The 15,442-nt window shown below is 39.5% G+C and overlaps 1 protein-coding gene across 1 annotated transcript in view; it reads left to right on the forward strand.

The window, feature by feature from the left end:
- Positions 1–15,442, forward strand: part of AK9 (adenylate kinase 9) — a 123,059-nt gene that overhangs the window by 91,293 nt on the left and 16,324 nt on the right. The window contains exons 30-35 of the mRNA XM_010856690.1: positions 3,294–3,500; positions 3,831–4,049; positions 8,315–8,528; positions 11,004–11,205; positions 14,308–14,454; positions 14,561–14,781. Of these exons, the coding sequence (XP_010854992.1) occupies positions 3,294–3,500; positions 3,831–4,049; positions 8,315–8,528; positions 11,004–11,205; positions 14,308–14,454; positions 14,561–14,781 (1,210 nt within the window). The remainder of the gene's footprint in view (positions 1–3,293; positions 3,501–3,830; positions 4,050–8,314; positions 8,529–11,003; positions 11,206–14,307; positions 14,455–14,560; positions 14,782–15,442) is intronic.

Raw genomic sequence — 15,442 nt, forward strand, 5'->3', positions numbered from 1 at the left:
TGCTTTTTCCATGATCCAGCGGATGTTTGCAATTTGATCTCTGGTTCCTCTGCCTTTTCTAAAACCAGCTTGAACATCTGGAAGTTCACGGTTCATGTATTAAGCCTACCCAATGTTTTTAAAAACTTCAAATATTGTTGTTTTTATTTCTAAACTTTCAATTTGGTTTGTTTTTATATTTTTTATTTCCATCATGAAATTTCCTATATTTTCACTTCTTTTTCCTTTTCCTCATTGATCCCAGTGATAATAACTGTGATAAAGTTCTCAGCTGGTAACTCTAGCACCTGAACTGAGTATTTAATGATTATCTTTCTTATGAGAATGGGTCACATCTCATGAGCCTTTATAGTTTCAGTAATTTTGGATTATATCCTAGAATTGTGAAGGTTATATGGTGGGGATTCTGGATTCTGTTGTATGCCTTCAAAGAGGGATGGTGTTATTGTTCCAGCAGACGATTAACTTGGCGAGACTAAACCTGCAAACTCTGCCATGCCTACGAAAGGGCAGCAGTTCTGTTTATACTGTTGTAAACAGCCAATATGTGTGGGGTTTTCAGAGATTAGCCAGAGACTTGGATAGTCTTTGTGAACTGATTTGTATATCCTTTGCTGGCTCTCTCAACTCTAAAGTTTTTTCTCACTCTCCAGTCCCCTGGTTGTGGCTCTCTCCCCCTGCTTGCTCCAACTGAAAGTGCTGACTCCAAAAGAATTGCACAACATGAGAATTGTGAGTTAAGTTGTATTTAGGGCAAAATGAGGAGAATAGCCTCAGATACTCTGAGAAACTGCCCCAAAGAGGTAAGGGGCAAGGCCAGTATATATGTGATTTTGGTGAAGGGGGAGTACATGCAATAAAGCACATATTTTTACAGAAGGTTCTGCTAGTCTCATGGCTACTACTAGTCAAAAGGAGCAGACATCACCATAAAGGATTTTAGTGTTTTTCTAATTATGAGGAAATGCCATAATTGGGCTCATAAAATCACCTCCTGAATATATGTGACTATCTGAAGACCTGTTCTGATAGTTTTTTCCAAAGCACAGAGTGCCTCATTTCTGGTGTTGAAGATCAGCAGCTGTAGCAGCTCATAATTTACTCCTTTTAGAAGTAGATGGTAAGTGCCAAGTCACCTTTTGTAGGTGACAAAAGACAGAGCTTTCTATCACAAACAAGTTGGAAGTCCTATTAGGTAGAGCTGGCGAGGTGAGCACAGGTCATCAGAAGCTAAGATGTCCCAGCTGGCAGTGTGGACTCACCCCACCGTACTTCCGATGTTCCTTAGCAAATCAAATTTCACCATAAAAAATTGTCAAAATACAAGAAAAAGGAAAAAGTAGTCAGAGAACCAAATGACTTCAAAATTCAAACAAAAAATAGCAAGAACTGAGAAGCACAGTCCCAACACCAAACATCTGTTGTAGTCCCAACAGAAGTCTCTCCTTCTGGGGAGAGAAAAGCCTGGGCACAGAGCAAGGAAGGGCCCTTATCTTTTCATCTTCCTCTCAGCCCTTACAAGTCCAAATCCCAGCTGCAGACTCTTTTCAAGGAAGCAGGGTCTCATCAGTTAGAAAGATTCAGTTCAGTCCAGTTCAGTCGCTCAGTCATGTTCCACTCTTTGCGACCCCATGGACTGCAGCATGCCAGGCTTCCCTGTCCATCACCAACTCCCACAGCTTGCTCAAATTCATGTCTATTGAGTCAGTGATGCCATCCAACCATCTCATCTTCTGTTGTCCCCTTCTCCTTCTGCCTTCAATCTTTCCCAGCATCAGGGTCTTTTCCAATGAGTCAGTTCTTCCCATCAGGTGGCCAAAGTATTGGAGTTTCAGCCTCAGCATGAGTCCTTCCAATGAATATTCAAGACTGATTTCCTTTAGGATGGACTGGCTTGATCTCCTTGCAGTCTTAGGGACTCTAAAGAGTCTTCTCCAACATCGCAGTTCAAAAGCATCAATTCTTCGGCACTCAGCTTTCTTTATGGTCCAATTCTCATATCCATACATGACTACTAGAAAAACCATAGCTTTGACTAGACGGATCTTTTTTGGCAAAGTAATGTCTCTGTTTTTTAATGTGCTATCTAGATTGGTCATAGCTTTTCTTCCAAGGAGCAAGTGTCTTTTAATTTCATTTCTGCAGTCACCATCTGCAGTGATTTTGGAGTCCAAGAAAATAAAGGCTCTCACTGTTTCCATTGTTTCCCTTCTATTTGCCATGAAGTGATGGCATGAAGTGATGGGACCAAATGCCATGATCTTAGTTTTCTGAATGTTGAGCTTTAAGCCAACTTTTTTACTCTCCTCTTTCACTTTCATCAAGAGGCTCTTTAGTTAGAATGATTAGGAAACATCAAATTAATCAGAAGAGTGCAGGCAAGAGATAATGAGAGGGCAAACAGCAGAGCAGGACTAGAAAGGAGGAGAGAGGTTAAGTATTCTGTCCTTGGAAATGCGATGTGCAATAATGGGGAGTGAGGAGCAGAGGTAACTCCCAGGTTTCTGACTGGAAGGCAGTTTTCCAGTTGGGTGGGACAAGGACTACTTCAGGGCAACATGCCAGGAGACAGTGCAGGAGAATCAATATGATAGGATTCAGTTTTATGCAAATTGAACCACAGCACTTAAAGCCTATACAACACCACTTAGTATCAATATCCTGTCACAGTCTTTAATAATCATTTATCTGTTATTCTTGTGTCCTCAGATAAGCTGCAGCCTCCTCAGGGGCATGTACTATTCTATTAGAACAGTGCTTTATACAAAATGACAATAATATAATAGTTATTATAACATAATAATAGGAATAATAGCTATCATTTGCATGCTTACCAGACAGTTTTCTAAGGGCTTTGCACGTATGAACTTATATAACTCTGCCAACAATCATGTGAGGGAGGTCCTTTCATTATTCCTGTTTTATAGATGAGGAAACTGATCTTGTCCAAGCTAACATAGGTTGGAGTGATTTATACTCTTTGAGTTGCATGGAACTTTGTTGCTGAAGACCATGAAAAGCACGTAATGTTCTGACAACCATAGCATTAACTGTTAGAAGCTAATATCTTGTCTGTGTATTTATCTAGGGATCACTGTGGTGTTAGTCTTGAAGGCATTACATTTCTGGGTACCAGATATTTGAAATTTTACTGTATCAGTTGATGAATGTTGCATATTGCATACCACACTAACCAATATCCACTTATTCCAGAATATCCCAGATGATTAGTTAGCCATGACATTTGTTCCATATTTCAGTTTTATAACAAAGGGGAATATTTTCTTCCTTAGACTGTTAGAGAAGACGAAGACATGAGTGAGGAAGAACCTGATAACAATGAAGATGATATTGATAACATTCTCGAAGATGAATTTCCAAAAGATGAGGAAGTGATGAGTGAGGAAGAGGAAGAGCAGGAAATTGATGCTCTTGAACGCCTGAGGGGTGAACTCGGAGAAAAATTTGAAGCAGATATGAGTAATTTACAAATAATACAGGTTATGACTTTTTCATAATTCAAAAATTAACATGTGAGAAGGAAACAAAAGAAATTTGGTTTATTCCTTGGTTTCTTTTTAACATTTCAAAAGAAATGTATATTTTTAGGGGTTAAGTCCCTGAGTACCACTTACAATTATAAAAACTAGTTAATAAATCAAGGGCAACACGGAAACCACATAGGGTCAAAAGTTTTAGCTACCACCACAGAGTCACCTGGAAGTTTAAAAGTATTTGTTTTCTAGACTGAAGTAGTCTATGCACTGTGACTGAATACTACCAGCCTCCTTCCCACTAAAAATATTTGGTTTTATGATTTTTCTGATCAGGAAGAATTTGAGAAGTTTTTGATACCAGTAATTCTCATTAATGGATCTCGGAAAATCCACATTGTCCAATACACATTGAATACAAAACTGAAACCACTAGTAGAGAATCGTGCAAGCATTTTTGAGAAATGTTATCCAATATCATCACGCCTTGCCCAGAAAATGCTCAGCTTTACCTACAAGTATATAAGCTCATTCGGCTACTGGGACCCTGTAAAGGTAATATCAGCAAATGCATCTGAAACTCACGTTTCTTCTTTTGTTTCTTTTTGAAGTATGTCTAAGAAGAAGACAGAGGATAATTTTTAAAAACTGTAAGCATTATACAGTATTCTTAAATAGCTATAAAAATATGTGTTGTTGTTTTGCCTTTCTGAAGTAGGAGAAGTACTTGAAGGGTTTAAATTCCTTTCATCTATTTCTGTAGAGATAATTCAGATCCAACTTGGTTCTAACTCTGCAGCAGAGGAAGTTCGTAGTAGAAATATTTTCAAACTAGACATCTAGTGAGCTGAGCTTCAGCACTAATTTGCTATTTAGTTTTAGGCAAGCCATTTAAATTCTTTGATTCTGTTTCCTCACCTGTAAAGTAGGAGAATGCCATCAGGCCAATGTGATCAAATGCAAGAATATGAAGTCCTCTGGAAAGTGTGAGATACCAAACAAAATGTGCCTTTAATGTTCATCACAAACTTACTGCCAAGTAGAATATTTTTATGTAGTGTGGACAAACATATTTGATGTAATTGGAATTCAGTGACTTCAAATGTGGGATGATTTTCAACAAATTTTAAATAAGAACCTTCTAGCTGCTGTTCCAATCCCGGGGAGCAGAGCAGTGAACAAAACAGGCAAGGTTCCTTTTGTCATGGGCTTTATATGATAGCTGGTTTGGAGAGGATGAACAGGCAATACATGAGTAAACAAATAGGTTCTAGTCAGGTTGTATTAAGTGCTAAAAAGACAGTAAAGAAATGCCTTGTAAGGGTACACCGACCCTCTCGACCAGTGCACCTTCCTATTTCCGTCAGTGAAGTAGCACAGAAGTAGAGTGGAGAAAACATGGCTTCCGGAGTCAGACTGCCTGAGTTGAAAACCACTGCTTCCTAGCTGAGTGACCTTGGATAAATTACTGAACCTCTCTGAGCCATTCCCATTTGCATAATGGGAATAAGAATAGTTCCTACCTCACAATATTATTACAATTATTAAATCAGTTAGTTATTGGAAAGTGTTTGCAACCATGCGTGGTTTCTCATGAGTGCTCAATTAACATAAGCTGTTATTATTAATGGGCTTCCCTTGTGGCTCAGCTGGTAAAGAATCTGCCTGCAATGCTGTTATTCATATATGTTCATTACATATTGGTGGTTGAGTCGCTAAGTTGTGTCTGACTCTTGAGAACCCATGGGCTATAGCCTGCTAGGTTTCTTTGTCCATGGGATTCTCCAGGCAAGAATACTGGAGTGGATTGCCATTTCCTTCTCCAGGGGATCTTCCTGACCCAGGAATCGAACCCAGGTCTCCCGTATTGCAGGAGATATGTATATAATATGTATATAAAATTATATAATATACATATTTATGTGTATAAATAATACATATATAAAATATGTATAAGTAGTTCAGTTGGTAAAGAATCCACCGGCAATGCAGGAGGCCCCAGTTCTATTCCTGAGTCGGGAAGATCCCCTGGAGAAGGGATAGGCTATCCACTCCAGTATTCTTGGGCTTCCCTTGTGGCTCAGCTGGTAAAGAATCCGTCTGCAATGCAGGAGACCTGGGTTTGATCCCTGGGTTGGAAAGATCACCTAGAGAAAGGAAAAGTTAACCACTCTAGTATTCTGGCCTAGAGAATTCCGTGGACTGTATAGTTCATGGGGTTGCAAAGAGTTGGACACGACTGAGTGACTTTCACTTTTACTTCATAATATGCATGTAAAATAAATTACATGTATGTATGTATAAATACATACATTATAATAGTATAAATACATTATAATAGTATAAATACATTACAATAACAATATATATAATATATACATAATATAAATATTATATTATATATGTTTTATATATAACATATATAATAACAAAATATACAATAGTATAAATTATAACATTATAACAGTATACATACAACATTATAATAACAATGTTGTTATTAATATGTGTTACTCTTATTGGTCACTGATAAAAAACATTTTGGAGGAAGGGATCCAAAATAGAGCAATATGCATATTACTTGAAATCTTCTTGGTTGATACTGATACAGTCATTTTCAGTTTTACTTAATTGTTATATTAATATCTTCTTTACCTTAACCATAAGGGTGTCAAGAGAAATCTTTTTAAATATCATGCTAAAATATAGAAACATTATGACAAGTCCCTCCATAAATAATCAGATAAAATTAAGCATGTATTAGGATCATTTAGCGGAGAAGGCAATGGCACCCCACTCCAGTACTCTTGCCTGGAAAATCCCATGGATGGAGGAGCCTGGTAGGCTGCAGTCCATGGGGTCGCTAAGAGTCGGACACGACTGAGTGACTTCGCTTTCACTTTTCACTTTCCTGCATTGGAGAAGGCAGTGACAACCCACTCCAGTGTTCTTGCCTGGAAAATCCCATGGATGGAGGAGCCTGGTGGGCTGCCGTCTATGGGGTCTCACAGAGTCGACACGACTGAAGCGACTTAGCAGCAGTAGCAGCAGGATCATTTAGAAAGCTTTTGAAAAATCACAGTCACACCCTAACTGTCTCTTTGAGATGGGCAAGAGAGGGGAAGAAGCAGGCAAAGTCTGAACCCTATTCAAGGGCCCATGTCTGAACATAATTAGGACTGCACAAAAATGTCTTGTGAATAAATGAGTGCATGGTCATAGGAAGGCTTTAAGCATATAAATAATCATTTTTCAGGGCTGTTGGGAATCTTTCCAGGTCCTGACAATTTGATGTTTCAGATTTGATGACACCTTGGGTATTCTGACCTATAGAAGAGAAAGATACATGGTAGATATTTTGGGAAATAGCAGAAACCATTGCAAGAATTCATAGTTAATTTGGGAATTTGAAATGGAATCATTAAACTTTCAGCTTTTCTTTTACTACCAAACATAAGAAATAGAGCAGACATTCCCACCCCATCCCTAAGCTTCTTCTTATCCCTAGCACTTACACTCAGCCATGAACATCACTCCAGCCCCAAAATGATGATGCTGATAACTCCATTTACCTGTGACAACTGACCTGGTGTAACACTAGGTGTGTGTGATAGTCGCTCAGTTGTGTCCGACTCTTTGCAACCCCATGGACTGTAGCCCACCAGGCTCCTCTGTCCATGGAATACTCTAACTCTAGGGGAGAAGCAATATTACCATACCATTGCCCACCTACTCTGTCAAGTCCAGGGATAACTGATGCTGGGCCATCTGATGATATAAAAAAGATATCCATTAATTACCCATTTATCATCATTACCAGTGCAAAGACGTGAGACCAGTCCTTCCCCTCCATTCCATACCAATACGTTAGGCTGCTGTTTTGGTGTATTTTTCCCTTTTGTGGCCGCTATTCATATTTATGTGAGTGGGATTTTGTCTGTATAAAAATGTAAAAGAGAAGTCAGTGAGATCTGTCTGACCAGTATACTCCCAAAGATACCCCAGGACTCCACCTGCCATATTGGGATACCATGCTGCCATATTGGAATACCACATACTTTAGCCTATCCATGCTGTCTTACTGGAATGACATCTTTGGACAGCAAATTAGAATTCTGTATTAGTCTGCATATGTTACCATATTGAAATACCACAGACTTTGTGACTTAGATGACAGAAATGTATTTTCTTACTGCTCAGGAGGCTGGAGTCCAAGATCATGGTGCCAGCAGGGGTGGTTTTTCTGGTGTGTCTCACTGTGGCCATTCCTCACTGGGTCCTCAATGCTTTTCCTTTGTGCTCATGCACTCCTGGTGTCTCTCTTCTAAGGACCCCAGTTCTCTTAGATTAGAGCCCCATTCTTATAACCTCATTTAACCTTTGTCATCTCCTTAAAGGTCCTGTCTCCAAATATAGTCACTTTGAGGGTTAGGGCTTCAAACCATGATTTTAGGAAGGCACATTTCCATACACAACACCACCTTAGGAATGGACCTGTTTGTGTAGATAAATTGGCCCATGAATATATCCGAACACCTTTACACACCTTGGCAGAAACATTCAGTATACACTAAACACATTATAAAGGAAGTAGAACTATAATTGTCAGAAACTGAAACCCATTAAAGAAAAACATTTATTGCATGTGAGTGTAAAATAACTTGTTCTTTTTACACAGTTTTTTAATACCAATATTCAATTATAATTAGTTTTCTTGTTCTATAAGAAAGATTTTACAAATTTGTTCTTAGAAATATATTTTGGGGAAATGCTGTTTAAAATAAGGCTAATTTGTTAATTCAATTGTGTATATATTGCAGCTACATGAAGGAGAAACCATCAAACCAGTAGAAAATTCAGAGAATCCACTTCATCCTGTAATCCATCGTCAGTATATTTATTTTTTATCTAGTAAAGAAACTAAAGAAAAATTTATGAAGAATCCAATCAAATATATCTGCCAACCCAAACCTAAGCCTACTGTCCCCATTAGGATTGCAATTCTGGGGCCTCCAAAATCTGGAAAAACTACAGGTAAGGGTGTGTCTGCTTTTGCTATCCTTAAGCATACAAGAATCTCCTGAAAACGAGAACTATTTTTTTTAAGAAACTATCAAAACTGACTCAGTAAGAGGCAGAAGAACTAAACAGACCAATAACCACTGAAGAGAAGGCATTCAAAAATATAGCCCCACTCCAAAACAGGCCACAATCAAATGGTTTTAGAGGGAAATTATGTCAACCTTTCAAAAATTAAAAATTCAAGAGATACTTTCTGTGATTTTATAAGCTTTTCCAGAGCAAGGGAAATGAAAGTAAGCTGTCCAATTTATTTTCAGTTTTTTTAAAATAATTAAAAAGGTATAAATACAAATTCATTTTTAAGTATGACCCTGATATAAAAACTAAACAAAGATAATATAAGAAAAGAAATTACAAACTAATATTATTTATATATATAGTCAAATAATAGTATATTAAGATTTTATTTGATTAAAAATTATATTTAAAATTTATAAATATAATCTACTGTATTAATAAGTTAAAGAGTGAAAATTCAATATCTTAATCATTGCTGATAAAGGCATTTAGTAAACTATAATGTTTGAATTTTCTATATATTTTTTAAAGCAAGTAGTCCAACAATAGGTGAGTGTGGTATTTCAAAATGACATGATAATCACTTGACTAGTGGTTGGTCACAATGAGAATAAAATGGGAAAGGATAGATACCGGAAATATTTAAAAGGAAAACAGCAGGACTTAATGACTGATGGCATAGAAAATGAAAGGGAGGGATTAGGTCAAATATTGATTTGTCACCAGAAATAATAAAAGAGAGTTTCGTGTTTTAGCTCTTTAGATGGAAAGTGTATTTTAATGTACATTGACATTCAAAATAAGATCCTCCAACACAGCAAAAAGTAACATGTATACAGTACAATCAGATTTCTTGGTCTTTGTCAAAATAGAGGCTAATTTTTTTTAACAGAATCCCAAATTGTAAAAGTTTGTTTTTATAGCTGAAAAATAATGGGTCTGACCCTAGTGTTTGTGGCAAAGTTGAGATGAAGGCTTCTGCAGCCCTCACAGGGGCATCCCTCCCAGTGGCCCTAACTGTGGCCAGTTAACCTGCATTCCCCATGGGACCAGGTGAGTCTCAATGTCCTCTACACACGCTGTCTCCAGTGTCCTCTATACACCCTGTCTCCAGACCATGATGAGGCAAGGTTTGTAGACTCCATCAGAGCACACCTGCATTTAACAGTAACTGGAAACCACTGGGCTTACCAGGCGGCGCTAGTGGTAAAGAATCTGCCTGCTGATGCAGGAAACATCAGAGACGGGTTCGATCCCGGGGTTGGGAAGATCCCCTGGAGGAGGGCATGGCAACCCGCTCCAGTATTCTTGCCTGGAGAATCCCCATGGACAGAGGAGCCTGGAGGGCTACAGTCCATAGGATTGCAAAGAGTTAGACACGACTGAAGCAACTGAGCACGCACACACACAGAAGCCTAATCTATGGCCTCATGTAGCAGAAGCAGAGGCTGTGGCCGAGTCCTCTTTCAGCCAGTGGCAACATCTGTGTGCCCTTGGACAAACCATTCCATTTCAGTGGGCTGCAGTTCTTTCACCTGTAAAACTGGAATTTCAGTACCCACTCTCCACACTTGATGGAATAATTGAAAGTATCAAATAAAGTCACAGAAGAAATACTGCCTTATAAACTGTAAATTATTAATAAAGTGTCAGATACACCACTATCACCACTATAATTTTTAGAAAATAAATTTAAAAAATTATGTCCTAGAGGCTTGAGTGCACTTAATTGTATAGGGTAAGTTATCCTGATTGCAGCCTGAAGTCATAAGTGTATAGATAGGGAAATGGGTTAACCCAATGACACAAGAACATTGAATTGTTATTTTGGATATAAAAAGACCAATATTAATAGTACACACAGGATGCCTTATAAAGCTCTCAAATTTTTTGCTACCTTGTACAGAAGGAAAAAACACTTAAATGGTTTGGTTATGGAAAAACCTAACATAGTTGGCTCATTAACCAGATCTGTCAGCCACATACCTGAAGTGCTAATAATGATTGACCTTTGAATAGTATTAATTCAATGAAGTGAAGTGAAAGTGTTGGTTGCTCAGCCATGTCCGACTCTTTGCAACTCCATGGACTGTAGCCCACCAGGCTCTTCTGTTCATGGAATTCTCTAGTCAAGAATACTGGAGTGGGTAACCGTTCCCTTCTCCAGGGGATCTTCGCGACCCAGGGATTGAACTCGGGTCTCCAACATTGCAGGCAGATTCTTTACCATCTGAGCCACCACCAGAGAAGCCCATTAATTCAATAAAATGTAGCTATTTTAATTTTTAAAATTTCTTTGAGGAATGTGAAGATCAACTTGCTGTTGTTGTCAGTTAACTAGAATCTGGAACTAAGGTTAACAGATGGGTTTGTGAAACAGAATAAGTTTAAAATTTTAATGTTTTTCAGTTGCCAAAAAGATTTCAAGTGAATATGGCTTAAAGTGTTTGTCGATAGGAGATGCTTTGCGTTATGTATTAAACAACCAACCAGACACAGAGCTGGCACTTATGCTAAATTGGCATCTTCATAAAGGAATGACGGCACCTGATGAACTGGCTATTCAGGCCTTAGAATTATCTCTGATGGGAAGTGTATGTAATACCGCAGGGTAAGTGGGGGCCATAGGGGTGGGAGAGAGTGGGAGGGAGTTAAATCTTTAAGAAATTACTCATTGGAATTAATTAAAATACCTTAAACAGAGTTTAAAGCTCTTGTAAAGGGTGTGTGATCTGCTTCTCAAAGTCTGGGCACCGATATGGTTGCATATTAATAATTTAATTTTCGGTCAGGCTAAAATTCAGCTTAAACACTCACAGGCCAACTTCACTCCCTTCAGCAACTCCTGAGTTGTCCCAAAGTCTCCAGGTTTACACAGTCTATAGGAGACCCATGTGACTTCTACAGCCCAGGAGAACTTCTCACTGCCCGATGGAGTGATGAAGGTGTGGCCTTCCCCTTCCCCAGATGGTACTGGTCCAATGGAGACAGTCTCTCACCGGTCCAGTCTCTGCACAGGTAGCAGCGCCCCTCCCTTAATGCTGCGTTTGGACAGGAGAGCCCTGTGCTTGAACTGGTCTTCAGTTTACACTCCTCTACTCAACCATGACTTCCCCAGCTCACATCCAGTAGAAAGTAAGTGTGTTAGTCTCTCAGTCGTGTCAGAGTTTTTTGCGACCCCATGGGCTGTAACCCGCCAGGCTCCTCTGTCCATGGGATTTCCCAGGCAAGAATACTGGAGTGGGTTGCCATTCCTTTCTCCAGGGAATCTTCCTGACCCAGGGATTTAACCCGGGTCTCCTGCATTGCAGGCAGATTCTGAGCCACCAGAGAAGCCCTCAGGGAAACCACCCAGTAGTAAAAGCCCATAAAACCTAAGGCCCTGGTCTTGAGCTCAGGTCATTGACTTAAAATCTTGCTGAGTCACGCAAAGTTGTTTTCTATCAGGAACCTCCTTGCCCTTCCCTACCACTGGTCCTTAATCAAGTCTGTATCAGTTCTCCTAATTCCTGTTATGGTGGGGAGCAGATTCTGGAGTGTCGAGTATCCACCCCCACCCACAACCCCATCCCACCAAACCCCCCCATCCCCCCTGCAGAGAAAGTCCTGGGACTTTCTAGCAAATTGAGTTACCTCCTTCCTGAAATTCAACTTTGCATACAAGAGATCTTACTGAGGGCTACTGTGGACTCACAAAAGTTTTATTTCACTTTAATACCAGGACAGTGACTGCCCAGTCACCCTGAATTTCCCTAATCCCGAGGGCCTCTCAAGTGATTCTTCACAGGACAAAGAAGTTGAGCCATTAAAAAACCAACAATGGCAGCTGCATACATTCTCTAGTTGGCTTTCGGGCCCTGTTAATTAATAGTCCTCTCTGCCATGGGATGTAGGACTAGGTAGTGCCTAAGTCTGGAGAGCACCCAGGTAAGATGAACCAGCCCTTCCTGGTGACCAGCAGCCAGTATGCCCAACTTGGCCCCACAGAGTCGGTTTCCTGACTTAGAAATTTGCAGATAGCCTTCATTCATCCTGTCAGTTTGCTGATGACACTCTTTAGCTTAGTCTGTTGGACTAACAAATTCTCTATTATTTCTGCCTAGAGGATTGATGGGTCCTGATGGAATGGTTCTCTCCAGAGACCACAGGGCTCTCTCACCAGCTCTTCATCTCCCCTTCCACACCCAGCCTCCTTATAGAATTTTACTAGAAAATCAAGTTTAGAACACAATGTTTCCCATATTTGCTTAATCTCTTGCTAAAATACTATCAATTATGCAGGGCTTTTTTTAAATTTTAAAACACTTTAATGTACTTAAAATCTTGATTTACAAGACATCTTATCTTACACTGACCTTTCTGTACAAAAAATTTTACACAATTTGCTGCAAAACTACAATATTAAGATCAGAGTTGGGTAATTCTTCCCATGCTAGGCATTCTATTATAAGGAATGTGAATTAATCTGCTAATTGCTTTACACACTTGATCTACAATCTTTAAGATAAATCTAAGGGTTAAATAGGGCTTCCCTGTTGGCTTAACTGGTAAAGAATTCGCCTGCCAATGCAGGAGACACAAGAGACGCAGGTTCAATCTTGATCCTGGGGTCAGGACGATCCCCTGGAGAAATAAATGGGAACTTGCTCCAGTATTCTTGCCTGGAAAATCCCACGGACAGTGTAACCTGGCGGGCTACAGGCAATGAGGTCGCAAAGAGTTGGACATGACCAAACATGGGCATACACACACAAGGGTTAAATATCATTATTTCATTATTATATTTAGTATTTACTACTTTACTGAAAACTGAGGCTCAGAGAGGTCAGACCCAGTTTCAAATTTAAGTCTGTGTGCCTCTGAAACCTATACTCTTCCCACTGTCTCATGCTTAGACTCAAGTGCTCTGTGCTGTGCTTAGTTGCTCAGTGTTCTGACTCTTTGTGACCCCATGGACTGTAGCCCTCCAGGCTCCACTGTCCATGGCGATTCTCCAGGCAAGAATACTGGAGTGGGTTGCCATGCCCTCCTCCAGGGGATTTTCCCAACCCCGGGATCGAACCCAGGTCTCCTGTATTGCAGACAGATTCTTTACTGTCTGAGCCATCAGGGAAGCCCAAGAATACTGGAGTAGGTAGCCTATCCCTTCTCCAAGGGATCTTCCTGACCCAGGAATCGAACTGGGACCTCTTGCATTGCAGGTGGATTCTTTATCAGCTGAGCTGCCAGCGAAGTCCCTCTTCCCACTGTTTCATGCTTAGAATAATAGCACCAATTAAATAACACAAGGTTCAAGGTATTATGTGTAATATCTCTCAAAGTCCATCAAAGTCTAGCTCTATGATGCTAAGTATATGAGTCAGAGCTGTGTCTGTGTGTATGCAGCCCTCTTCTGGCTCTTGGGCTGACTGGGATTAAAAATACAGAGACAAAGGGAGTTCTCTGGTGACCTAGTGGTTAGGATTCCAAGCTTTCACTGCCAGGGCCCAGGTTCAGTCCCCGGTTGGGGAACTGAGAGCCCACAAGCTGAAAAGTACAGCCTCCTAAAAATGTATATGTATATATATAGAAGAGGGCAAGGTGACAAGGTAAATCAAGTTCCGTAAGGAATGGTATGGGGCTAATCCTAAAGACAGACTTTTTCTGGAAGACAGAAGGAAGGTCTGAGAGTAAAGAAATCTGGAATTTTAATTTTCATATTTCTCCTTACTAGTGTTGTCATTGATGGATACCCTGTAACTAAGTATCAAGTGAGTCTCTTAGAAGCTAGGTCAATCATCCCCATGATTATCTTTGAGTTGGATGTGCCTTCCAAAGAGATTTTCAGAAGATTGCTCCTGGAAAAAAAAAAGGAGTCAAGGTAATGTATGTGATGAAAACAATGATAAAAGAGTGAACATTAATAATCCAGAAGAAGCAGCAGGTTTTTGACAGCTTTTTCCATTTCTTTTCTGTTCCTCTCTTAGTTTGCCTTATCCATTGCACAACAGCTCACAGATTATAGCTGTCAAGAACTCAAGGTACCGCAAAAATATTGGTGAGATTAGGCAATATTATGAAGTACAACATCAGAACTGGTATGTGATTGATGGCTTTCACAGCAAATGGTGGATATGGAATGAAGTCATTAAGAAGGTTAAAATGGTGAATAAATACATGCAGATATATATGGAAAGAATAAAAGCAGGTAAGAAGACCTATAACTCTAAAAACAAAAAAATGTGAATTTGAAGTCTACGCATGCCTAACTCATGTTGCCATAATTCATTCAATTTGAACATTTGTTCCCTTAATCAGTATTTAATGAACCTTAGTCAGTATTTTAAATGCATATTATTTCCAAGTTATTGTGGGCATGTACATTTGTTCTAATAAATGACTGCCTCTATTCAAGCTGTCATATACTGAATGTCCATGTGAACCTATTACATAAAACAATACATGGTCTCTCACTAGAAGAGTTTATAATGTTTGGAATGCCACATAAGAAGCTAGTTTCAAGAATGGTAGTTATATGAGGGGAGGGGTCTGTGGTGTGACACTTGGCAAAGTTTTGTTTAGGAATCTAGAATTAGTTACTGTGAACTATTTATTTTTTTTTTCTTTTAATTAATTTTATTTTATTTTTAAACTTTACATAATTGTATTAGTTTTGCCAAATATCAAAATGAATCCACCACAGGTATACATGTGTTCCCCATCCTGAACCCTCCTCCATCCTCCCTCCCCATACCATCCCTCTGGGTCGTCCCAGTGCACCAGCCCCAAGCATCCAGTATCGTGCATTGAACCTGGACTGGCATCTCGTTTCATACATGATATTTTACATGTTTCAATGCCATTCTCCC

Source organism: Bison bison, unplaced genomic scaffold (genome assembly GCF_000754665.1).
Source record: "Bison bison bison isolate TAMUID 2011002044 unplaced genomic scaffold, Bison_UMD1.0 scf7180017864373, whole genome shotgun sequence".
NCBI lineage: Eukaryota > Metazoa > Chordata > Mammalia > Artiodactyla > Bovidae > Bison > Bison bison.